The sequence below is a fragment of the Macroventuria anomochaeta genome (assembly GCF_010093625.1).
Source record: "Macroventuria anomochaeta strain CBS 525.71 unplaced genomic scaffold BU25scaffold_20, whole genome shotgun sequence".
NCBI lineage: Eukaryota > Fungi > Ascomycota > Dothideomycetes > Pleosporales > Didymellaceae > Macroventuria > Macroventuria anomochaeta.
The window spans coordinates 484,024-505,452 of NW_022985381.1; the positions used below are offsets into that span (position 1 = coordinate 484,024).

General features: G+C 52.6%; 13 protein-coding genes across 13 annotated transcripts; 7 read left to right on the forward strand and 6 right to left on the reverse strand.

Annotated features, from left to right (window-relative positions):
- Positions 1-10: 10 nt before the first annotated feature.
- On the reverse strand, positions 11-744 carry BU25DRAFT_93019 (uncharacterized protein). The gene has a single exon (XM_033712259.1). It carries the CDS (start codon positions 673-675, stop codon positions 166-168), a length of 510 nt encoding a protein of 169 aa, XP_033560891.1. The 5' UTR covers positions 676-744; the 3' UTR covers positions 11-165.
- A 201-nt stretch (positions 745-945) lies between these two features.
- On the reverse strand, positions 946-3,509 carry BU25DRAFT_440658 (uncharacterized protein; the record flags this gene model as incomplete). The annotated part of the gene is made up of 4 exons (XM_033709188.1): positions 946-1,079; positions 1,132-3,063; positions 3,114-3,241; positions 3,294-3,509. The coding sequence occupies 4 exons, from the start codon at positions 3,507-3,509 to the stop codon at positions 1,001-1,003; spliced, it is 2,355 nt and encodes a 784-aa protein (XP_033560892.1). The 3' UTR covers positions 946-1,000.
- A 1,552-nt stretch (positions 3,510-5,061) lies between these two features.
- Positions 5,062-5,839, forward strand: BU25DRAFT_394823 (lytic polysaccharide monooxygenase; the record flags this gene model as incomplete). Its single annotated transcript, XM_033704760.1, has 3 exons — positions 5,062-5,291; positions 5,384-5,498; positions 5,608-5,839. Exons 1-3 carry the CDS (start codon positions 5,069-5,071, stop codon positions 5,837-5,839), a joined length of 570 nt encoding a protein of 189 aa, XP_033560893.1. The 5' UTR covers positions 5,062-5,068.
- Positions 5,813-6,684, reverse strand: BU25DRAFT_411669 (uncharacterized protein). The gene is made up of 2 exons (XM_033706614.1): positions 6,581-6,684; positions 5,813-6,528 (listed from the first exon to the last, which is right to left on the reverse strand). Exons 1-2 carry the CDS (start codon positions 6,591-6,593, stop codon positions 6,011-6,013), a joined length of 531 nt encoding a protein of 176 aa, XP_033560894.1. The 5' UTR covers positions 6,594-6,684; the 3' UTR covers positions 5,813-6,010.
- A 205-nt stretch (positions 6,685-6,889) lies between these two features.
- On the reverse strand, positions 6,890-8,707 carry BU25DRAFT_411670 (cell division control protein-like protein 12). The gene is made up of 7 exons (XM_033706615.1): positions 8,618-8,707; positions 8,482-8,556; positions 8,413-8,426; positions 8,321-8,363; positions 8,111-8,273; positions 7,751-8,061; positions 6,890-7,701 (listed from the first exon to the last, which is right to left on the reverse strand). Exons 2-7 carry the CDS (start codon positions 8,515-8,517, stop codon positions 7,123-7,125), a joined length of 1,146 nt encoding a protein of 381 aa, XP_033560895.1. The 5' UTR covers positions 8,518-8,556; positions 8,618-8,707; the 3' UTR covers positions 6,890-7,122.
- A 205-nt stretch (positions 8,708-8,912) lies between these two features.
- BU25DRAFT_440661 (WD40 repeat-like protein) lies at positions 8,913-11,759 on the forward strand (the record flags this gene model as incomplete). Its single annotated transcript, XM_033709189.1, has 3 exons — positions 8,913-8,930; positions 8,984-9,096; positions 9,146-11,759. The coding sequence occupies 3 exons, from the start codon at positions 8,913-8,915 to the stop codon at positions 11,682-11,684; spliced, it is 2,670 nt and encodes an 889-aa protein (XP_033560896.1). The 3' UTR covers positions 11,685-11,759.
- A 140-nt stretch (positions 11,760-11,899) lies between these two features.
- On the forward strand, positions 11,900-13,210 carry BU25DRAFT_411671 (uncharacterized protein). Its single transcript, XM_033706616.1, has 2 exons — positions 11,900-12,147; positions 12,260-13,210. Exons 1-2 carry the CDS (start codon positions 11,965-11,967, stop codon positions 12,728-12,730), a joined length of 654 nt encoding a protein of 217 aa, XP_033560897.1. The 5' UTR covers positions 11,900-11,964; the 3' UTR covers positions 12,731-13,210.
- BU25DRAFT_93062 (uncharacterized protein) lies at positions 12,683-13,302 on the forward strand. The gene is made up of 2 exons (XM_033712260.1): positions 12,683-13,210; positions 13,261-13,302. Exon 1 carries the CDS (start codon positions 12,857-12,859, stop codon positions 13,202-13,204), a length of 348 nt encoding a protein of 115 aa, XP_033560898.1. The 5' UTR covers positions 12,683-12,856; the 3' UTR covers positions 13,205-13,210; positions 13,261-13,302.
- A 1,138-nt stretch (positions 13,303-14,440) lies between these two features.
- Positions 14,441-15,050, forward strand: BU25DRAFT_411673 (uncharacterized protein). Its single transcript, XM_033706617.1, has one exon. The coding sequence runs from the start codon at positions 14,504-14,506 to the stop codon at positions 14,972-14,974; it is 471 nt and encodes a 156-aa protein (XP_033560899.1). The 5' UTR covers positions 14,441-14,503; the 3' UTR covers positions 14,975-15,050.
- A 211-nt stretch (positions 15,051-15,261) lies between these two features.
- BU25DRAFT_343261 (H/ACA ribonucleoprotein-like protein complex subunit 3) lies at positions 15,262-15,601 on the reverse strand (the record flags this gene model as incomplete). Its single annotated transcript, XM_033702944.1, has 2 exons — positions 15,262-15,287; positions 15,421-15,601. The coding sequence occupies 2 exons, from the start codon at positions 15,599-15,601 to the stop codon at positions 15,262-15,264; spliced, it is 207 nt and encodes a 68-aa protein (XP_033560900.1).
- A 206-nt stretch (positions 15,602-15,807) lies between these two features.
- BU25DRAFT_411675 (uncharacterized protein) lies at positions 15,808-16,718 on the forward strand. Its single transcript, XM_033706618.1, has 2 exons — positions 15,808-16,034; positions 16,107-16,718. Exons 1-2 carry the CDS (start codon positions 15,881-15,883, stop codon positions 16,298-16,300), a joined length of 348 nt encoding a protein of 115 aa, XP_033560901.1. The 5' UTR covers positions 15,808-15,880; the 3' UTR covers positions 16,301-16,718.
- Positions 16,719-17,396: 678 nt separating this feature from the next.
- On the forward strand, positions 17,397-19,165 carry BU25DRAFT_411676 (MFS general substrate transporter). The gene has a single exon (XM_033706619.1). It carries the CDS (start codon positions 17,642-17,644, stop codon positions 19,106-19,108), a length of 1,467 nt encoding a protein of 488 aa, XP_033560902.1. The 5' UTR covers positions 17,397-17,641; the 3' UTR covers positions 19,109-19,165.
- Positions 19,166-19,346: 181 nt separating this feature from the next.
- BU25DRAFT_343525 (uncharacterized protein) lies at positions 19,347-20,735 on the reverse strand (the record flags this gene model as incomplete). Its single annotated transcript, XM_033702960.1, has 3 exons — positions 19,347-20,085; positions 20,133-20,512; positions 20,691-20,735. 3 exons carry the CDS (start codon positions 20,733-20,735, stop codon positions 19,347-19,349), a joined length of 1,164 nt encoding a protein of 387 aa, XP_033560903.1.
- Positions 20,736-21,429: the final 694 nt, after the last annotated feature.

Here is a 21,429-nt window from a genome sequence, read left to right on the forward strand (position 1 = left end):
GCTTCCAAGCTCACTTAACCGGAGCCTCAATCTTCCGACGTGTTTCTTGATGCCGGATGCTCGTGTTTTCCCTTTTTCCAACGCATCCCTTTCCGCAGCCGCATACGCAGCATCAACGTTGCTCATACACACGATCCTTGCCAGCCGGGGGCGCAGATGCCGTTCCTAAGTTTCTGACGCTATGTGGGCGTTAACGTCCCCAACGCTCGAGTTGTTGGCGAGCGCACTGATGTCTTCGTCTATCACTGTAGTGATAGGTTCAGCGAAGATGCGATCGAGACCTTCGATAAAGGCGTATCCATCTTCCGGACAGTCCTTCTCGATATCGGTCGGAGTCATGAGCTCTTGTATATGATGCAGTACAAGGTCGCAGAAGCACGTCTTATGATCCTTTCGCCAGCTTGACGAGATGATATTGTTGGCCAGGAAGGGGTGGAAAACATCGTAGAGCGCGCCATCGGAAGGCATTTTCCAGAAGATCGAGTGTGCATCGAGATTGAGGGATTGTGGTTCTGTGTCGACGGGAGTACGGTAGTGGACGCGTGCGCGAAGGTAGTTGTGGAACGAAAGTGGGACCGTGTCCGAGGGGCAGATGCGTGCGTAGAGGCGGTGAATGAATGATAAGGGGTCGTCACCTGCGACGGCGTTCATGGACCATTTGCTGTCGACTGACATGTTGGTAATAGCGAATGAATGTGTATAAATGGAAGCTGTATTGAAAGTGATCGTGTGATGTTGCAAGTGATAGAGGACGAGGATGGAAGAAGGCAAGGCACCATTCGTTGTGGCTGAGTGGCACGTGGTTACTGCCATCAAGTCAGAAGGTAGGTGCACGATGTCAAAAGCGGTAAGCGTTGAAGATGGAAAGAGATCCCCGCCTATCCAAACAGGCAGCGACGATTCGTTCTGACAGAAAGGCGATATGTTGTATGCTACAGGGCTGCTTATGAATATATACAGAGAATATGATCGGAGGTGGCCATGTTGCGCAAGGAACAATCTACTTGAGTGCAAGGATCTTAGCAGCAGCTTGTTCTGCGACAGAAACAATGTACGAGGTGGGGTTCGTGGTGATGTGACTGCAGGATGTTAGCTCGTGTTTCGTATGTACTGTGAGCTAGTATGACTTACGCAGGGAAGATTGAGGCATCAACAACGAAGATGTTGTCCGTTCCATACACCTTGGTGTTCAAGTCGACGACCGAAGTGCCACCTGACAGACCGCTATCAGATCCGATCTTGTTGGTGCCGATCCAGTGGTTAGCACGGCGAGCTGAGGGAGTCTTGGGCAGGCTGGCAACATATGCCTCAATTGTGGTGCCAGCAGGCGGGACCTGCAGCTCAATCTTAGGGTTCCTCTGAAGCGCCTTGACCATACTGTTCAGACTGGCAATGACAGCATCGGTATCGGCCTGGTTTCGCAGGTAAGGCGCTGTGGATACTTGCATACCAAGAGCACCGTTGATCGACGCGACACCACGGGAACTAGATCCGCGACCGAGGTAGTTGCTGAGTGTCATGGAGTGAGTGTCGTTGGTACCGGGACCTTCAACACGGGCAGTCCACTGGAATTGACGCTCGGTACCATCTGTACCCTTGATAACTTCCCAAGCGATGGGACCGATGTTGGGGGCAGACTGAGTAAGAATACCAGCACGCTTATTCAAGTAGGCGTCCTTGTCAGCCTGGATGGGGTTACTCCAAGCTTGGTAGAAGTCGTAAAACGAGACGTTCGTGTGCTGAATGACAAGATCGGTGTTGACGTGGTCATTCAAATTCTGACCGACAGGCAAATTGATCCACTGAGCCTCAGGGATGAAGGTCTTGCCATCTTGAGCACTGTCCTTGACGATGTTAAGCTGGTCCTTGGGCCCAATGCCGCTGCGGAAAAGGAGCTTCGCCGAGCCGAAAGTACCAGCCGAGAGAATGACTCGTCCTCCAGCATTGAGGGTGACGTTGCCGCAGTAGCCACCAGCTCCTCCCTCGAGTTCGACGCCAGTTGCTTTTCCGCCAGTTCGAATAACACGCTTGACAGCGGTGTTTGTCCACAATTTGAAGTTCGAACGCGCCAACGCTGTGACAAGGTAGGTGCCGAGAGGACCCTGTCGCTGTCCATTTGCATACATGTAAGGAGTCTTGCTGTACGTGCGGTGCTTCTCATTAGGCTTGTCGTTGGCCTTGACGTTAGTCCAACCGTCCGCACCGAGCGCTCCGGACAGAACATTGTAGCCCTCTTGCTTGTAGAGCTTGCCGTCTGACGAAGGTGTGTCTGTGCCAACGATGCGCTGGAAGGCACGGCCGACGGCAGCGCTCATATCGCTAGCCTTCCACCCGTTCGGGAAACTGGAGTCCCAATCGACACTGTTAGGCTTCCACCATAGAGCAGCGTTGACAGCAGCACCTCCACCGAGAACACATCCAGCCATCTGGTCGGTATCGGTACAAGCAACGCCTGCGGAATCGACCCAGATCTGGTTGCAAAGACCTGGCACGTCGAAGCGAGTAAGACCTGTGCCTTTGAGCCAAGCTGGCCCCATAGTACCACCGAAGCGACCTAGGGATGGTGGGCCCTTCTCAATTAAAAGGACCTTCTTGCCGGCCTCAGAAAGCTTATCGGCCACAGGGATACCTCCAGCACCGCCACCAACGACAATGTAATCGTACGAGCCAGTAGGAGCAGGGCTACCGACGCAGGCTGTAGGACCGACAGATGTGGCGGAAGCAGTAGAGATAACAGAGGAAGTAGGAGTCGCGCCGCCCACGGGCGGCAGCTTCTGCCAGTCGGCGTACTTCGCGTTTCTGGCTGAAGCAACACTGATGCCGAAGATTCCTTGTCCGTTATCGTGCTGCGCGACGTCGGTTGGAGTGTATACCTTGTTGTTCTGGGCCCATCCAACGATCTGAACTTCTCCAGTCGGCAGCTGTGAGCCTGTTGCACCATTCTGGTTCCAAATCCAGCACCACTGGCAACGGTAGACCAACTCAAAGCTTGTGTCAGTAACTGTAGCGTTGAGCTGAGTCAATGTAGCGTTTCCGGTGTATGGTAAGGGTTGAACGTAGCCACTTCAAAATGTTAGCGATGTACTTGTGAGATCCAAAATCAATCCACTTACGTCGCGAAGGTAAAAGCGGTCTTGACAGCTGTACCATCCGGCCAAGCCACAAGCAGCAGAGCATTGGGCATACCTCCGTTGTGGCTGATTCCCGAATAACCTTGCTTACCGGTCCTCAATGAACCTTTCTTTGCAATATCAGCATGTCACTGATAGCCTCTAAGATAACATCCAACTCACAATGTAACCGATATACTCATCGTTGGTTCCGCCAGCCTCTGCAGGCAGAGCAAAACCCCATTCGAACCCACCAGTGGTTTGAGCTGAAGGTATCGTCTGCTTGTAGAACGTGATGCCAGTTCCAGGGTGGGTGTAAGTGGCCGCTTGAGCATCGACAGAGGAGGCAAAAAGAGAGGACAGCAGCGATGCTGCCTTGAAGAATGTAGTGACCTTCATTGCGAAGAAACGTCCAGCGAATAATGAAGAGCCGATCAGTCGAAGTCGCCAGCAAACCAGTGAGCGAGCTTGAAGTTTTGAAACAGGCGGTACACTGAGGTCTTATACATGCTCAACCTGCACTGACTTCTTCGCTGTCTCCATAGGGCCTAGCCACAGAACCAATCAACCAAAACATGATATATTCCCACGGAGCGCCATGCGCAAGACCGGTCCATGCCAGGTACGGCTTCTGCAGTGAGATGCATCCTTTGGACAATGATGTGCTCCGAACTCAAAGGCCTGATGATCATTCGCAGGTGTGTGATTGGGCGATACGGCGTCAAAAGACCCGGCCAGAAATTCGAGGCTGGTGTTTAATCTGTGAGCGCAATGTCGACGAGGTACCTTGATTGATATAAATTGATGAAACACGGGATGCAAGGCTCATCTGCCGGTTGTCCCTGTCAGCCAAGACGTCTAGTCCAGAAGGAGCCGCCCCGGATTCGCTAGGCTGCCCCAAAGCGGACTGGCAGTGGCGCTTCGTGCTCCCCATGCCGTTCATCAGAGACGTTCTCAAACACGTCTGCTGCATACCGATATCCCTCGAGAATTTCCCACTCCCGCCAAGCACTGTACTAGCATGTACCTTGTATTTAACGTCGGCCCCAGTTCCGGCTGCATGCTCCATACGGCTACCCCAACCAAACGGCGACTGCTAGCCAATGACTTGCCTCATTGCTTGAAACAGCTCTACCAGCAATAGACGGCAATATAATAAATTGTGATGTCTTCGGTTCCAATCTTTTCAGCCTATACCGGTCGTGTCTTGGTCCTGCAATTATCTATCGACTAATCATCAACCACCGGCATTAACCGCCGACTTCCAAATCCAACTCAGTGGCCATTGATCAATCTACGCCTGTTTGGTCTGGACTCGATATCTTGTCGCACATGACGCCGACCAAATCCTTCGCGATGTCAAAATGACTGCTCGCCTGGGGGTTGAGTAAGTCGGCCCTCCTAAGGCGCTACAGTAAGAACGTATGATCGGTCTACAACACAGTCGACAACTTGTTGCCAAGCTCTTTTTCTCCTCAATGAGTGTGACCAAATCGGACAACACGTGGCTTAAAGTCGGGGTGGGCACTACGATAGATTGTATACTATGAAGGTTTATTGATAGCATAGTCATGCGACTCAATGCCCTAATCGCTTACGTAGCTATGCTTGTCGGTCCAGGGCATCGACTGCCGACAGGTCCGTACCCAGTGCGGCGGACTGGAGGTTGAGGTACGGGTATAATCCCATATAGGAACCGGTGCCAAAGCGAAAGCGCGAAGTGCCAGCTTTCCTTCGCCACGCCAGTATGAAGTACCCAGCCATCATAAGCGCTTTGCTCGCTAGTGCCTCAGCACACACAATCTTCACCCAGCTTCACGTCAATGGAGTAGGCCAAGGACACACCACAGGTGTCCGCGTACCTGTAAGATGACTAGAAGGCACGCGCTGTCTTGACTCCTTTACTGACTTGCATGTAGACCTATGATGGTCCAATCACTGACGTGACCTCCAATGACATGATCTGCAATGGAGGGCCAAATCCGTTGAACCAGCCTCTTCCCAAGGACATCATCAACGTCAAAGCCGGCGACAAGCTCGCCACAGAGTGGCACCACACGCTGGACTCGACCCCTGAGACCGATAAGTCTGACCCCATTGACCCAGGCCACCTGGGCCCTATCATGATCTACCTCGCCAAAGTAGACAGTGCCTTGACGACTACCGTGACGGGACTGAAGTGTATGTCTTGACCACTCCAGTTCCTTGCAGCTTCCCTTTCTACGTCCACGTCTCTCGCATGTACCTCTAGCTTCTTACTGACAGACCTCCAGGGTTCAAGATCTACGAAGACGGCCTTGACTCAAACGGCACCTGGGCCGTAACACGGCTGTACAACAACAAAGGCAAAATCGAATTCACGCTGCCAAAGTGCATTCAGAACGGACAGTATGCCCACCCTCTTCCTATTCACTCCCACATCTTCACTTTCCCCTCCTCTTCCCTCCTATATACGACTTTCCTCAATTTTCGTGTTGACCATTAACCCCACACCCAGATATCTCCTCCGCGCAGAGATTATCGCGCTGCACGCCGCATCCAGCTACCCCGGTGCCCAGCTGTACATGGAATGCGCACAAATCAACGTATCAGGCGGCGGAAGCGCAAACCCATCGACGGTCAGCTTCCCGGGCGCATACAAGGAAACGGATCCGGGGATTAAGTTCCAGTTGTACTGGCCGGTGCCGACGAGTTATACGATCCCGGGACCGAGGCCGTTTACCTGTTGAAGGGAAAGGTTGAGGCTACGGTAAGAACAAGGGGACGGTTGACAAAAGGATATGTGCTGGAACGTAACAATGATTGTAAATATCCACATGACCATGTTGACATGATCTCACCCATCCAACTGCGTGACGCCAAACTCCTCGCTCTTAACCCAGAATTCCTCAAACCCATCATCACTTGTTCAAACTCAACCCCCCAAACACCCTATCCAGCTCCTCCGCCTCGCGAGACTGCCCAGCGCCAGACTGACCACCCTGACTCTGATCATGCCGCTGAGCTTGCTGCACCTGTCCCTGCGACTCAGGTACAGGCGTAGACTCGTCCACATTCTCTGGCTTCAGTATATGCACCCCACTATCCAACCACCCGGGCGCAACCCTCCTCTTCTCCGCCAGCTCCTCTGCGTCCCTCCGCTTTTTGTGCTCTTCCAGCGTCTTCCTCGCGTCGGCTTCGAGTTTGGCGAGGTGTTCTTGCAGCGCTGTGCAGCTGCGTAGGATCTGATCTGGATGCGCTGTTTGCCCGCTTGAAGACTGCACGTATTGCGGCGGCTCGGAGGAATTATTAGTTTGCAGGATGGACGGTGGAAGTGTGGAGGGGAGCGTGACGTAAGAGTATGGCAGGGGCACACTGTGGGGAAGCGAGAGGAAGGGGGAGACTGTGAGGGGGACTTGGGCGAGGAGGGGGTGCGGGTCTGGAGGGGTGTTAGTGAGGGTTGGCAGCAGTGTCAGGGGTGGGAGACTGACGCTCGTCGTGCATTGTGAGATTAATGTGTAGCTTGCGAGAATGATGGTATGGCTTGCGGGTTGAAGTGCAGGTTTTGTGTTGGTTGTAGTTTGGTGAATGGTGGGATGCTAGGGTGCGGGATGATGCGTGGTGGGGAAGATGGAGCTGTGGAGCTTAGATGCAGGTACCAACATTGGCACACGCTTGCACTCTCGCGAGTTGAGACATCATGAGAACGGAGACGATGATCATGTGAGACTAGACATCACAATCGCTGTAATAGCAGCCGTCAAGTTTTAAGAGCGCGGAACGGCAGTGCGACCAGCCGCACCGAGCTAGATTAATCTACCAAGTAGATAGCTATAAGGTATAACATGTTACTCGAGCCCCCTAACCCAGTACACGTTTTCGTTCAACCTGGAACCCGTAACCCCGTCGCGAAGTGGCATTACAAACATATGGAAATTCGAAATAAAGAGGGGAATCTCGAAGGAAGAATATTGAAGATCGACGCCTTAGTGCACAGCAACCATTGCCATGACACAAACACCATGCGATATGCTTAGCGACGGCCGTGCGAGCGGTTGACGCTGCCCTGCATAGAATCGACCTCGGTTTCGAGACGCTTGATCTCGGCGTGGCTGGCCTCGAGGTCCTTGTTGAGGCGGTCGCGCTCTGCAATGAGCTTCTGCTCCCACTGCCTGAATCGCTGCTCCTCGACCTTGACCTGCTCGGTGAAGCGCTTGCGGAGAGCCTCCTCCTCTTCCTTGAACTTGGGGTTGTCGAGCTTCCTTGGACGAGCCTCGCCAAACTTCCGTGTCTCCATCTGCTGTGCGCGGTACGCCTCGTAGTGGTTCTCCTCGGTGGTGTGGATAAGATCGAGCATGTGGGTTCGGATGAGGATAGCGCGAAGCTTCTTGAAGTCGCAGTGCTCCTCATTCTCGACTTCGGCGACACCCCAGGCGTACTGGCGGCCCTTAACGGTGCGGCCGTCGTTGGTCTGAACGTCCTTCTCAGAGCCAATAACGGAGAAGGGCATGGCGTCGATCAGGCCGTGGGCGTGCGCCATGGCGGCAGCATCGTCGTCCTCGAGCGGGGGCTGGTAGATCTTGATGCCCTGAGCATCAATGACCTGGCGAACCTATACGTTGTCAGCGATTTTAGTTCCGGGCTCCTGCACTTCCACATACCCTCGTCTTGAACTTCAAAAGGTCCTGGGGGCTCAAGGTGTCGGCCTTGGCAATGACAGGGATCAGGTTGACGCGTGTGCACAGCTTCTTCATGACTTCGATGTCGAGGGGCTTCAGGGTGTGGCCAGTAGGACGGATGAAGTACAAGCAGGCATGTACACGAAGATCGATCTTCTCCTTACGCTGCGGCTGCTGCTCCTGCAACATGTAGGACTCGTGCTGATCGTCGAGGAACTCGATAATGGGCTGCCACGAATCGCGGTTGTTGACGTAGTCGCCGAAACCGGGCGTGTCAATGACAGTCAGACGGACTATAGCTGTTAGCCAGGGGTTCGTATTTCGCAGTGTCGCCAGATGTACCCTTGAAGAACTTCTCCTCGAGCTCGGCCTTGGTAATCTCAATCTCGACAGTCTTGTCCATCTGCTTGTGGTGTCGTCGCTTGTGGTCGGCATAGTTCTTGATGGTGGTGGAGAAGAGGGTGTTGATGAAGGTTGTCTTTCCGAGACCGGACTCGCCAGCAACCTGCACGCGTGAGCATTGCAAAAGACATTTGTATGGGGCATATCTACCATGATAGTGAAGGCAGCACCGCGCTTGGCGACAATCTTGTGCCTGTCCTGCGTTAGCTTGGCACGCATGCGTGTCCTGAGAGGGGTCGCACCTCTGGTTGGGCAGCTGGACGAAAACGTTAGCAAGAAATATGCAGAGCTTGCAAGAAGGGTACACGCACATTGGCAATGCCAATTGGGGAAGCTGACTCGGCCATTGGGAGCCTATGTGTTCAGGCTGTTGTGTGTACGGAGGTCTGGGGCGGGCGTCAGTTGATTTGACTCGAGACGACGTGTATTACTGAGTGCAAAACTAACGTGGTCGGCTCGTGGGCGGATGAGAAGAGCTGGCACCGTCAGAAGAAGTGCGCGCTGCAGTTGTGGGTGGAGAGTGCTGGGGAGGTGTGGTGGTGTTTTTGGCTGTCCCCTTTCTGCACGACGCCCATTCGGCAAGCACTGACCCTGAACGGGGAAACGACGCTACTGCGCGCCGGCGCTTTTCTAGCGGAGCTCGGGCCCGCAACTCTCAAAAAAGTTCGAGATGATGCTCTCGCACGCCCCGCTGCGATAAGCAGACAGTCTCGAGGTCGAAATACTGTTGAAGACCTCCACGATGAAGACTGACTTCCAGGTGTGTCTCGCGACTCTTACTGTATTTCTGCGACGCTGCTAACATAATACTAGTTTTCCAATCTGCTAGGCACCGTCTACAGCAGAGGCAACCTGCTGTTTACTCCAGATGGAACATGTCTGCTGTCGCCGGTCGGTAACAGGGTGACCGTGTTCGACCTTGTCAAGTAAAAACGCTCCAAACTTTGTTCATGTGACCGTACTGACAATCTTCAGCTCCAAATCGTATACACTTCCATTTGCACACCGAACGAACATTGCCCGCCTAGCACTGAACCCTCGCGGCAATCTGCTCCTCTCAGTCGACGAGAACGGTCGCGCGATCCTCACGAATGTACCCCGCCGAGTGGTTCTCTATCATTTCTCACTTCGCGGTGAGGTCACCGCTCTCGCGTTTGCGCCGTCCGGACGACACTTCGCTGTAGGAATTGGCAGACAGATCGAAGTATGGCATACCCCATCCACACCAGATGTCGCAGAAGGTGATCTGGAGTTTGCGCCGTTCGTGCGACACCGAATGTACACAGGACACTACGACGCCGTTCAGAGCATTGAATGGTCGAGTGACTCGAGGTTCTTCCTTAGCGCATCCAAGGATTTGACGGCGCGGATATGGAGTATTGACGAAGAGGAGGGTTCTGCGCAAACTACGCTAGGAGGTCACAGACAGGCAATTGTGGGTGCATGGTTCTCCAAGGATCAAGAGACAATATACACTGTCAGCAAAGACGGAGCGCTGTTCATGTGGAAGTACATGCTGCGATACGATGCGCCGGACGACGCCGACGAGGATGACGATGACAATCTGCAATGGGGCATCGCTGAGCGACACTTCTTCAACCAGAACGACGCCCACGTCACATGCGCCGGCTTCCACCCAGAATCGAAACTGCTGGTCACAGGCTTTTCGAACGGTACCTTCTTCATCCACGAACTTCCCGAGTTTGCGCAGATCCAGAGCTTGAGCATATCGCAAAACGACATCGATTATGTTGCAATCAACAAGACTGGAGAGTGGCTAGCTTTTGGTGCATCGAAACTGGGACAATTGCTGGTCTGGGAGTGGCAGTCAGAGTCGTACGTTCTGAAGCAGCAGGGACATTTCGATTCGATGAACACGATTGCATACTCCCCCGAGGGCCAACGCATCATCACAGCGGCCGATGATGGTAAGATCAAGGTCTGGGACGTAAACTCTGGATTTTGCGTCGTGACGTTCACTGAACACATGGGTGGCGTGACAGCCTGCGAGTTTGCAAAGAGGGGCAATGTTCTGTTTACCGCGAGTTTGGACGGTTCAGTAAGAGCTTGGGACCTGATCAGATACCGTAACTTTCGCACATTCACAGCACCATCACGATTATCCTTCTCATCGCTAGCGGTCGACCCTAGCGGCGAAGTCGTGTGCGCAGGCTCGATCGACACATCAGACATCCACATCTGGTCTGTACAGACCGGTCAATTACTCGATACGCTGTCTGGACACGAAGCGCCGGTCTCGTCACTAGCATTCTCACCAGACGCATCGACGCTGGTCAGTGGAAGTTGGGACAAGACGGTCCGGGTCTGGAACATTTTTGCTCGAACACAAACCAGCGAACCCCTCCAGTTGGTGGCAGACGTCCTCTCTATCGCCTTCCGACCCGACTCGAAGCAAATAGCTGTCACTACCCTCGATGGTCAATTGACTTTCTGGAACGTGTCTGATGCCGCACAAGAGAGTGGCGTTGATGCTCGTCGCGACGTGTCAGGTGGACGCAAGATGTCGGATCGTCGCACAGCAGCCAACGTTGCTGGCACCAAGTCTTTCACAGCAGTCAGGTATAGCGCAGATGGTTCCTGCGTTCTTGCAGGCGGCAACAGCAAGTACATCTGTCTGTACGACGTACAATCCGGTGTATTGCTTAAGAAGTTTACTGTATCCGTCAACCTGTCGTTGGACGGCACACAAGAGTTCTTGAACAGCAAGCTGTTGACTGAGGCTGGGCCGCAGGGTCTTATTGACGAAACGGGCGAAGCTTCAGACATCGAAGGTCGACGCGATACCACATTACCTGGTGCTCAAAAGGGCGTCGGTGCAAGAAGAACACGTCCAGAAGTCCGCGTGCCAGCAGTAGCGTTCTCGCCAACAGGGCGGGCTTTCTGCGCAGCCTCAACAGAAGGACTCCTCATTTATTCCTTGGACAACACATTCCAATTCGACCCCTTCGACCTCGACATCAGCGTTACACCCTCCACAACCCTTGATACCCTCGCTCAGCAAGAGTACCTCAAAGCTCTCGTTATGGCCTTCCGTCTCAACGAGCGCAATCTTATCCGCCGCGTCTATGAAGCCACACCGGTCGAAGACATACCTCTGGTCGTTAAGGACCTACCACCTGTATACCTTGGTCGATTATTACGTTTCGTTGCTGTACAGGCTGACGAGTCACCGCATCTCGAGTTCAACTTGGTATGGATTGAATCGTTACTGAGCAAGCATGGACGATGGATGAAAGACAACAAGACCGGTCTGGAAGCTGAGCTGCGAAGCTTAGAGAAGGCCGTCAGGCGGATACAGGCCGAGCTCGCAAGGCTGGCGGATGAGAACATCTACCGGATAGAGTATCTGCTTGCGCAGCCTGTCGAGAAGGCTGAGAAGCCAAGAGGACTCGACTTCGAGGTCAAGGCGATTGGAAATGGCCTTGTGGACGAGGAGATGATTGACGGCGAGGACGATGAAGATGATGAAGGAGGGTGGGAAGGGTTCGAATAATTGCGCTATATAGTTATAAAACTTCACAAGGACGCACATTTACTGGTTTACTGAACGTCTTGATTTACACCATGCTTTGTTGAATGAGCTACAAGGAACGTGATGCGCCTTCCAGGCTTGCACTTGGCCTATCTTACTATCCCCAAAATACGCTAGCGCAACCCCACATCCAGCCATCATACGTCAGCCATCTCTCATCCAATTCTTGTAACAAACACTTTTAAACGCAATCCCATCAACTCTGTCTGAAATCTAGCACAACTCATCTTTTGCGGGAACGATGTCGTCCAGCTGCCCCTCCATCGTACATCCAGATGCGTCCTCAATCAACGTGACTTCACTCCTATACAAGCAGTATCAGGATGCCCCGAAAGACGACTGGGAGCGACTGTTCAAGTGCTGGGGTATATCTGACTGCGGAGATTGTCATCACAGCAATGGATTTTGTGGATGGTGTCCGATCGTAAGTGGTTCTTCCGCCTTCTCGTCCCACCTTAGCTCTCTTCATACCCGTAGTACGAGAACAGGGAAAAACAACAGTTCGCTTCCCAATCAGTGCACTCACATCACTACAGTCCTCAACATGTCTCCCTCTACCCAGGGACCGCCTCTCCAAAGCCTTCCCGCTCTTGACCCCAGTCCGGTACAAAGACATCTGCGCCCTCGGATCCGAGCGCTTCGAGCTCAGAACCGGTGGCCTGGGATGTCAAGTCTCAACAATCACTTTCTTAACCGCCATTGTCACCATCTTTGCTACCATTTTCGGCCTCTTGGTCATCTACGGCCTGGCGACTGTCATCAGATGGATCTACCTAGCGACTAAGGGAAGCAACAACGGCTGGGTACAGTATGGGGATGGCACCGGCGAGATCTGGGTCAGGAAGGAGAGCTGGGGTAGATGGTGGAGGAGAATCACTGGGCAGCAGAAAGAGTATGAGGTTGAAGAGCTTGATGAAGGGACGAATGAGAGGGGCTGGAATTGGTGGAGGGCGGCGAAGAGGAGTATCAATGGTTCGGCGGATGAAGGGAGGGTGCGATTGGAGTAAGGACTCTCTGAACATGCGACTGCACCTTCTATTTGGTTCACTTGATCGGCCTGGAATGATGAGCCAAGAAGAGGACCGGCAGAGCTCCGTCCTGCGGTTCTCACCTTCACTTCAAGTCCACCTCCTATGGCGTCATCAGGCGCAACATACGAGCTCTCGATTCTACTCTCATCTGTCTCCTCTGGTGCAAGTGAGTCTCTGCCTGCGCTACGCCCGCCATATAATCCACGCTTCTTCATCTTTTCAACAAAGTTCCTTCTTCACCCCGTTCTTCACAGTAACCACTTTCTACCAACTCAGCAATTTCTTCATAACTTTCTCACGTCAATAGCTGCTACCATTTTCAGGGTGCCCGGCAGCACCGTATCCCTCAGGTCGGATGCAGGCGACTCTGATGCGTCTGTGTCCGGGGTATCCGTACACCATCTCGCTCAAGCGATATCGATAAAGCCCCTCTCTTCCAGAACCTCTTAATAAAGAGTACGTATGTTCCTATTCCACACAAGTGTTCAGGGCTGATATCACCTTAGAACGTCAAGATTACCATGAGTGCCTCGCTGCTGCTCGCCGTGCCGAGAGCAGTGACCGCCAGGCCGACTTGCGTGACGTTTTTCGACACTCAAGCCGCCGTACTAAGCACAAGTGGAGTGCCGTGAAGCTCTCTGATATTGGCAAGAAGACGGCAGACGCGCAAGCGCAGGCGCAGGCTGCCGTCGATAGCTCTGCGCAATGTCACCAGCATCACAGAAGACTTGGCTGCGATAGCGCGCGAGCGACAAAATCTCGTGTTCCTTGCCCCCTGCTCGTACAGATGTATTAAACATTCTACGGGTCTCTCGGAACTCAAGACCCCGTCCAGCGCAAACAAATCCGCCCACAGTCGCCCAACGCTGCCCCCACGGAAGATGCCACTCAGGGCAACATCAACAAGCATTTAAAGTGGGAGCTTAGTACCAGCAAGACTCTGAAAAACGATCTTGAGCCCGCCGTGCGTGCTCGAAGTGCTTACATACCTCCACATCTTCGCAACGGGGCTCCTGGAGCTTTGAAGTCAAAGTCTATCCTGACCGCCGACGACCAGGCTGTACCGACATCCACTGAGCAAGCCGAGCAGAAGAAGAGGTTTGTAAACGCTTTCAAGCGCGCCTTGAGCTAACTTTCGAAGGGTTGAATCCGTATGCATGCACTGCCTTTTCCAGGGCCCAAGAAGCTAAGGATCTTAGTCCACGAGACTCCTACGATAACAAGTCCGCAATGTCGAGTCGAGACTGTCCTATTGCACACTGGGTACGGACTCCCGGTTTGGCTACTAGTAAGGCCTGCTGAGCGTTGCTTCGGACGTGCCTGCTTTCTCTTCCACAGGTTGAGTAGGTATCATTAGTGACTTCAGTGAGAATAGAATCTTTCAAGAACATACGTACGGATATGACGCGACACTTACATGACGGCCTCGTGGGAAGCAAGAGATATATAAGTTTGGAATAAGCTTCTAATTCTTGGTGTACTTAAGACAGCCAAGATGACCATACTATGTTTTTTCACCGAGACAGCCTTGCCTTCGCACAACCTATCACACTGGTGAGCTACTGTCTATCTAAGAGACATCATCAGGCGTCCAAATCAGGCATCAACCCTTGTGCAACCTGCATGCTGACGGACCCCGCCTCAGCCTCGTCATCGTCTTGAATATCAGCGTGCAGCCTCCATGACTCAAGACCCAACTCCCAGACACAAAACATCTCAACGAGTTTATATCCGAGCGTGTTTCGTAACATGGATCGTATCACTCTCAGAAAACTCACCCGTCGCGTCGCGCTAACGCTCATTATTACCCTCGAGTTGGCGCATTACTACCTCCAACTCCTCGACCGCTGGGGCCCACCGCGAAAATCCAACCCCAAGCTCAGGACTGTAGCGAAACTCAACGAACTCGGATTCATCACAATCTCTTGCTACAGAATCACAGAACACGCCGTCGACGTCAAGTTGGGCAGATTGCTAGTCCAGGGTCTTGGCATCGAGGCCTTGCTTTGGGCCGTTGCGGTGTGGAGTGCTGTGTGCGTGGGATACGATGTTTGGGTTACGCCTGATAGTCTGGCGAGCTTGATGCAGCTAATGGCTGTCGATGTGCTGATGTGGACAGAGATGCTGTCTTCGGCGGTGGGGTTGGTAGAGAGGAAAGAAGGCGACGTTTTGTCTGTTATGGATGAGAAAGAGAGGCTGAATGAGAAGGAGGAGGTGTGAGCTGCACAGCGGGGAAGTGTGCATAGGCAAGGCTGTGTGAAGATTGAGAACTGAAAATGGTATTGGTGCATCCTCGAAAATCCCCAGGCTCATGCCAGTCGTGTAATGGTTGACTGCAACTCTGCCCGTACGCCGTGTAACGCCATGCCGTGCCTTTTGTCTACATCGTAGTCATCCCAACAGCTGTAGATTGCGCATCAGAAGCGTTGTGCTCGTCGCTGCACAATTCGAATCGTCACCTTGACTCGAGTTCGCCCACTCGAGAATCTTTCATATGACGGCTCCTCCTAGGAGCGCTCGGCGACCTTGTTCTCTGCAGTATTGTCAGCGCACTATCCACAAACATCCCTCAATCTCCAATCTTCGAAAATTCTGCGCCTATGCTGATCCTTCTATCCACCTTCTCTTCCCAGCCTGTCCTCCTCATGCGGAATTCAGTGACTTACTCTGCTGTGTCAAAAGCAGCCCGTAGCGCTTCTTAATAGTGACGCGGTGCCTGCTGTACTTGTCGTCGGGCGAGAAGCGGGCCGGGTGCGCGCTCTTGGAGACCTTTCCGTCGATGACCTTTTGCAAGGTGTACACGCGCTTGGTCGGGTCCGCGGGATCGGCAATGTACATGAGATGCATGGCGGCGGTTGTGTGTTTGCGAGATTTGGTGGAGGTTCTGGGTGGACGACGTTGGTGTTAACGGTTGGTGAGCTTTGCGAATTTCGAGACGGAATTTTTGAGATGGAGGACCGTGCTCAGCGGACCGCCGAGACATCCCTGCACCTTCCATCTTGCCAATGGTTGACCAATCAGCGCGAGGTAGCGTTTAAGCTCCACATCAGCAACACCACCACGTCGTCACTTTCTCGAAACCTGCCCCAATCTGTGCCAGTACTGCGTATACAATCGCACGCAGTCATGTTCAAGCTCATCCTGCTTCTCGGTCTCTGGACCCTCACAGCAACTGCCCAATTCGGCTTCTTCGACCAAATGTTCGGCGGAGGACAGCAGCAACAGCAGCAAGCAAACGTTCGCAGCGATAGTAGTTGGTACCAGGCACAGTACGAGGACGGTACGTCCAAACGCTCTCCCCCTCGGTTCCTAAGGATTTCTCTGTTGTGATTCTATACTAACATTCGAACAGCGCAATGCTCCCACTACCTCTGCCCCGGCACCTTGTCCTGCGTACACTTCCCGCACCACTGTCCCTGCGCATGGGAAGCGACGGAAGATAAAGTTGAGTTGGGCGAGGGGATTTCGATTTGTGGTTCAAAGGGTGGGTGGAAGGAGGGCGAGTTTGCGAAGAAGGTCGAGTTGGCTAGGAAGGGGCTGCTGTAAGAGATGAATACCAATGGACGGGAGGAAAGAGCACTGTTTGTGGAGAAAGAAGACTTTATTCAGGACGAAAAAGGAGAGGAGGTGGTGTAGCCTACGACTGTGGTGGTCATGAGATACGGAAAAAAGACGAGAACCGTTCAAGCCGACGAACAAATTTGGTCTCCGATCGACACTACATTGATCTGAGCATCGTGGGGTATCATGTAGTTGAGCATCCTTAATCTCTGCCAGAATCCTTCCTGAAAATTCCCAGAAGAAGCGCGATCGTTCCGAGCGAGCAACATAAAGAACGTATATGTTGATGCCCAGGTACCTCCACGTTGTCAGGTTGGATCTTCCGCTAGTGCCCGATTTAGTATAGACGCCTTTTTCTTCAGACAAATCGTAGTTCAGATAGTCACCAATACAACACGCACGCACTACAGTCGTACCTATTGATAGTATATGCCAGGAATGAATAACACCCCAGCCACGGTGTATCTTTGAGAATAGAGTTACCTCCAAAACGGAGCGTTACTGGGCCGCGCTTCTTCACTCTGCAGCTGACCCATGAACAGAACGTTGTTGAGAAGCCCTTGGAGTCGAGATATCCAGGTGGTGGCTGATGCCTTGGCTAATGAGGTCTTAGTGAATAATATCTGGCAGTGAACGTCATGACCGGAAGACGGAGCACTGCCATCAACCCAATTCATGACGCGCACCAGTTGCCAGCCTGTCCATACGCTATCTCCTAACCCTTTCATGCACTTGCTGTGAGAGCTGACAAAGACCGTTCAGCAGGCACGCGGCATCACACAATGTGTTGCACCTGGCGAAGATCGACGACGATGACAGGAGCTTCGCATTTCTAAGCAACAAACGCCATCCGCGGCCGGTGTGTGCATCGCAGCATGTCACCATTCGTGTGCGAAGTTGCACGCCGCATCATTCAAAGATTCGTTTAGTAGTTGGAAAGTGCGGTTGACGATGGTGAACAATCAAGCACTTGTGTAGTGATAGGTCTGGATAAGGACTCCGGCGAGAAGTCCGAAACTGTGGAGAACCCTTGAACCTTCCCCCATCTTTGCAAGGTCGTCCCCACAAAAAACTGCGACTGATTCGAAAAAACGGCTGCAGGTGCACGAAAGGCTGTACTTCGAAGCTTCTTACCAAATCACATCGAGCTAGCTTCCGCGGCCGGCGCACTTATTGCTGCAAGGCTTGAAGGACTCATCGATCATCGGGACAAACGCCGGTATTCTTCAACACTTTTATGACTTTTCTGCTGCGGCTTCATACACGACACAAGATTGATCAACCAGAAAGAGCTGGGATCGTTGAGGCACTGCCACAACCACCAAAATGGCAGCCCACGATATCGAGAAGGGAATACCCGATGACGATACTACAAGAACCGAAATCAGCAACACCAACAACAACCTCTATCCACCCAGCCACACATCCTCGAGCACCTCCCAACACGACTCAGAAGAGGAGGAAATCTCAAGAATACCAACCCACACAACCCACGCATCTCACACTTCCCGGACAGCTAAATCCAAGAATGCCCTTACCGACCTCGCCAAAATCATCACCGCACGCAGCAATGCCTCCGTCATCAACCCCGGGCCCCCACCCGACGGTGGCCTAAAAGCCTGGACACAATCCTTCATGGGCCACTTCGTGATCTTCAACACATGGGGCATGATCGCAACCTTTGGCGTCTTCCAAGCGCACTACACTCAGGACCTTGGTCTCGAACCGAGCGCTGTGTCCTGGATAGGCTCGATGCAGATGCTCGGGCACTTTGCGCTGGGAATGTTTAGTGGGAGGATGTTTGACGCGGGGTATTTCCACTGGGTGATAATCCCGGGCATGTTGTTGGCTGCGCTCGGGACGATGATGACGAGTTTGTGTTCTCAGTACTGGCAGTTCTTTTTGGCACAGGGATTGATGACTGGGCTGGGGTGTGGGTTGCAGTTTGCGCCTACTATTTCCCTCGTCACTACGTACTTCAGCAAGAACAGGAGTGTGGCGGTTGCTATCATGGCGAGTGGGAGTGCGACAGGCGGACTCATCTATCCTACCATCGCACGCCAGTTGATGCCGAAGATCGGGTTTCCGTGGACGGTCAGGGTTATGGGGTTCATGATGCTGGCAATAGGCTCCATGTACTGCTCTCTGCTCAAACCCAGACTGCCACCGAGGAAGAGTGGACGGTTGTTTGAGTTCAGTGCGTTTAAGGAGCCGCCGTACAGTCTGTTTCTTATGGGCATCTTTTTGATTGGACTGGGACAGTATTTTGCGTTCTACTATATCTCCTCTTTTGCTGTTGATGTCCTGGGCGTTCCGTATGCAACAAGTGTCAACGTTTTACTTGTGCTTAACGGGGTTGGAATCTTGGGGCGGTTGCTACCGAGTTACTTCGCGGACAAGTATACTGGGCCGTACAACGTCCTGATACCATTCTGTTTCGTATCATCTATCGTTTTGTTCTTCTGGCCGTTGGTTCACAGCGAAGCTGGACTCTACGGGTGGGCAGTCTGCTACGGATTCTTTGTAGCAGGATTTCAGGGTATCTTTCCTGCGGTCTTGACGACTCTGACAAAGGACATGAGTCGAGTGGGAACAAGAAACGGCATGGGCTTTGCGATCATGGGAGTTGGCACGCTCGTTGGCCCGCCAATTGCTGGTGCGCTGATCCAGAGTTATGGTGGTAGTTATTTGGCTGCGCAGATGTTTGGAGGTGCGACAGTGTTGATTGGAAGTTGCGTGTTGGTTATCGGAAGAGCAGCAATCACTGGATGGAATGTCAGAGCGCGAGCTTAATTTCATTGAGAAGGAGATATCAGCATTTAACTGTTCAAATTTCAAATTTTTCAGTGCATGAATTCTACAACTACGTAACAGTACGTGATGTCGATTTCTGACCTCCTACATCTCGATTTATCGCCACGATGCGAGACTCCCTTTCTGGAACTGACAATGCTACCTTTTCGCAATGCAACATGCAATGACATCATTACACAACGGGTTCATAGATCCCGACGCCTCATCAGAACGTGCATCAGTCTGGTATCGATAGCACACCATTCTCCGCACCGCGCAAAGCTTCCAACGCACGCTCCAACTCATGCTCCTGAACCATCACAGTCCCCGCTCTTGCTGTACTAAGATAGCTCATCTCAACAGGTTTCTGGAATCCTTCAGACGTCTCTCCAACCAAGCGCCCTGCAACGCCGCACACGATGCCTGTGCTCTCCGCGGGAAGATCACGGAGGTCCAGCGTGATTGGGATAAGATACTCGTCCTTCGATCCCATCAGGACGTTTGGCGAGAAGTTCGCCAGCAGTGTGTGATCGATGAGGAGCGATGCAGGTTCGCTGTCGGCTAGCGTGAGTGATAAGAATTTTGGGCAGGGAGGTGAGATGAGGCATTTTACAAGGCCGAGGTGCAATGCGTCCGCTGCAGGATTTGTTGAGCCGTTGCTCTGGCTGTCTCGACGACTGCCGCACTGCACAAGGCGAATCTGTGAGTCGACAGTGGGGACGATGTTGCGGCGTTTGAGCGTGGCGAATGTGCGTACTTGTAATTCCGAGACGGTTGCTGGGGGAGGTGTGCCAGGCGGCTGGACTTCAAAAGTCGTTACCGACGGCTTGCGACTGTGGTGGTTGGGGTTGATGTACGATGAGGTTTGATCCTCAAAATGTAGACCCTTGTCTTCTAGAGCCTGGATAACTTTGTTGCGATAACGTGATGGGACGAGGATGTAGTCTAAGAAGTAAGTTGTGATGAAAAAGATCGATCTGTCATCGTCAGTTTCGTTTCGCGATTTCATCGCTATCGTACTTACATGCCAGCTAAAGCGAGAGGTCCGGTCAACTCCAAAACACGACGGTCTGCATCGAGGCCCTCACCATCGATCTGCATTACCACAAAGTCTTCTGTGGTGATATGGATTTGGTTCCTTGAAGTGACATCTAGTAGATTGAGGACAGGAACAAAGAGTTCGTCTACAAGTTTCCGAGAGCAGACGACTGAACATTCGACTGGCGTTACTGAGATGTTGATGAAAGGGTGCTCATCATCCCAGCCATCAGGCGGCTGGACAGCACCGTTACCATCACCGATACTGCTATCACATGGTGCAGTCGGCAACACTAGTCGAAGGATGGCTTGAAGGAAGTTGCTGTAAAGATGTAACGGGATGTGAAGGAGAGCGAGTCGTGTGTCCTGGAATGACAACATGTTAGTAAGAGGTTTTAGGTGGAAGGAACGAAGCATATGGCGGACATAAGACATGCCTCTCATGCATCCGTGCATACGCCCCACACAACCAGTCCAGACAGGTACCAGGCATGAAGTATTTTGACGCAACGCACACAGCAATTATGAATGATAAGATACGCACCAGGAACTTGATATCTGCACTCAGCAATGTCTGAGATGAATCCATGACGTGTAAGTACGCAGATAAGACTAGCCCACGGATAGCGACCGGTAGCGTGGTTGCGGGTGATGTTGTGGATACCTTTCGGGTGAGCAAGCACAAGCTCGACAGGGCTGAAGCCAAGGCTGGGGAACGATCGCGAATAGACCTATGAGCGAACGCCTAGTATCCGATCTGCTTGGAAAAAAGCAATGCGTATCCCAGATGATGTGAGTTGTGCGAATGTACAATATGCAATTCAAAACACAGGTGGCTATCGGTTGATGTGTTCTTGTCCGACAGGCCAGTGAGAGGTGTCGTTTTTGAAACCGAAATTCATTCCAAAAGCTGGGTCCTGAATGTCACTCGACGTGTAGAGCGTATAACGGCCGAACGATGACGATAGTGTGGACGGGATGCTCAAGCTTTAACGTAGAGGATTGGATTCCTTCGACAGCCAGCAGCACGGGTGAGTGCTGGGGTAGTTTGACAGGGACCGAAACCGCTGGAGCCGCTGTACACCTCTTGATGTCGATGCCAAACAAGGGCAGTAGTTTGTGGTCTGGGCTTGGAGGTAGAGTTGCGGCGTGGGAAAGAAGACCTCTCTTTCGTGATTGGCTGGCAGTCTCCGAAGACTTGCAGCTCAATCTACCTTGCAGTTCGTGTCGAAAGTGCTATGCGTAGAAGCGGGGCGTGGGGGCAGACTTGAGTGTGAAGGGGT

Excerpts from the sequence above, each read along its gene's own strand:
- BU25DRAFT_411673 (XM_033706617.1), top strand. The coding sequence starts at position 14,504 with ATGGATCGTATCACTCTCAGAAAACTCACCCGTCGCGTCGCGCTAACG.
- BU25DRAFT_411670 (XM_033706615.1), bottom strand. The coding sequence starts at position 8,517 with ATGGCCGAGTCAGCTTCCCCAATTGGCATTGCCAAT. Across the intron at positions 8,274-8,320 it reads GTGCTGCCTTCACTATCATG|GTTGCTGGCGAGTCCGGTCT; the intron begins GTAGATATGCCC and ends TCACGCGTGCAG. Across the intron at positions 7,702-7,750 it reads TTTTGAAGTTCAAGACGAGG|GTTCGCCAGGTCATTGATGC; the intron begins GTATGTGGAAGT and ends GACAACGTATAG.
- BU25DRAFT_93062 (XM_033712260.1), top strand. The coding sequence starts at position 12,857 with ATGGCGTCATCAGGCGCAACATACGAGCTCTCGATTCTACTCTCATCT.
- BU25DRAFT_411671 (XM_033706616.1), top strand. The coding sequence starts at position 11,965 with ATGTCGTCCAGCTGCCCCTCCATCGTACATCCAGATGCGTCCTCAATC. Across the intron at positions 12,148-12,259 it reads TTTGTGGATGGTGTCCGATC|TCCTCAACATGTCTCCCTCT; the intron begins GTAAGTGGTTCT and ends ACATCACTACAG.
- BU25DRAFT_93019 (XM_033712259.1), bottom strand. The coding sequence starts at position 675 with ATGTCAGTCGACAGCAAATGGTCCATGAACGCCGTCGCAGGTGACGAC.
- BU25DRAFT_411675 (XM_033706618.1), top strand. The coding sequence starts at position 15,881 with ATGTTCAAGCTCATCCTGCTTCTCGGTCTCTGGACCCTCACAGCAACT. Across the intron at positions 16,035-16,106 it reads CCAGGCACAGTACGAGGACG|CGCAATGCTCCCACTACCTC; the intron begins GTACGTCCAAAC and ends ACATTCGAACAG.
- BU25DRAFT_411676 (XM_033706619.1), top strand. The coding sequence starts at position 17,642 with ATGGCAGCCCACGATATCGAGAAGGGAATACCCGATGACGATACTACA.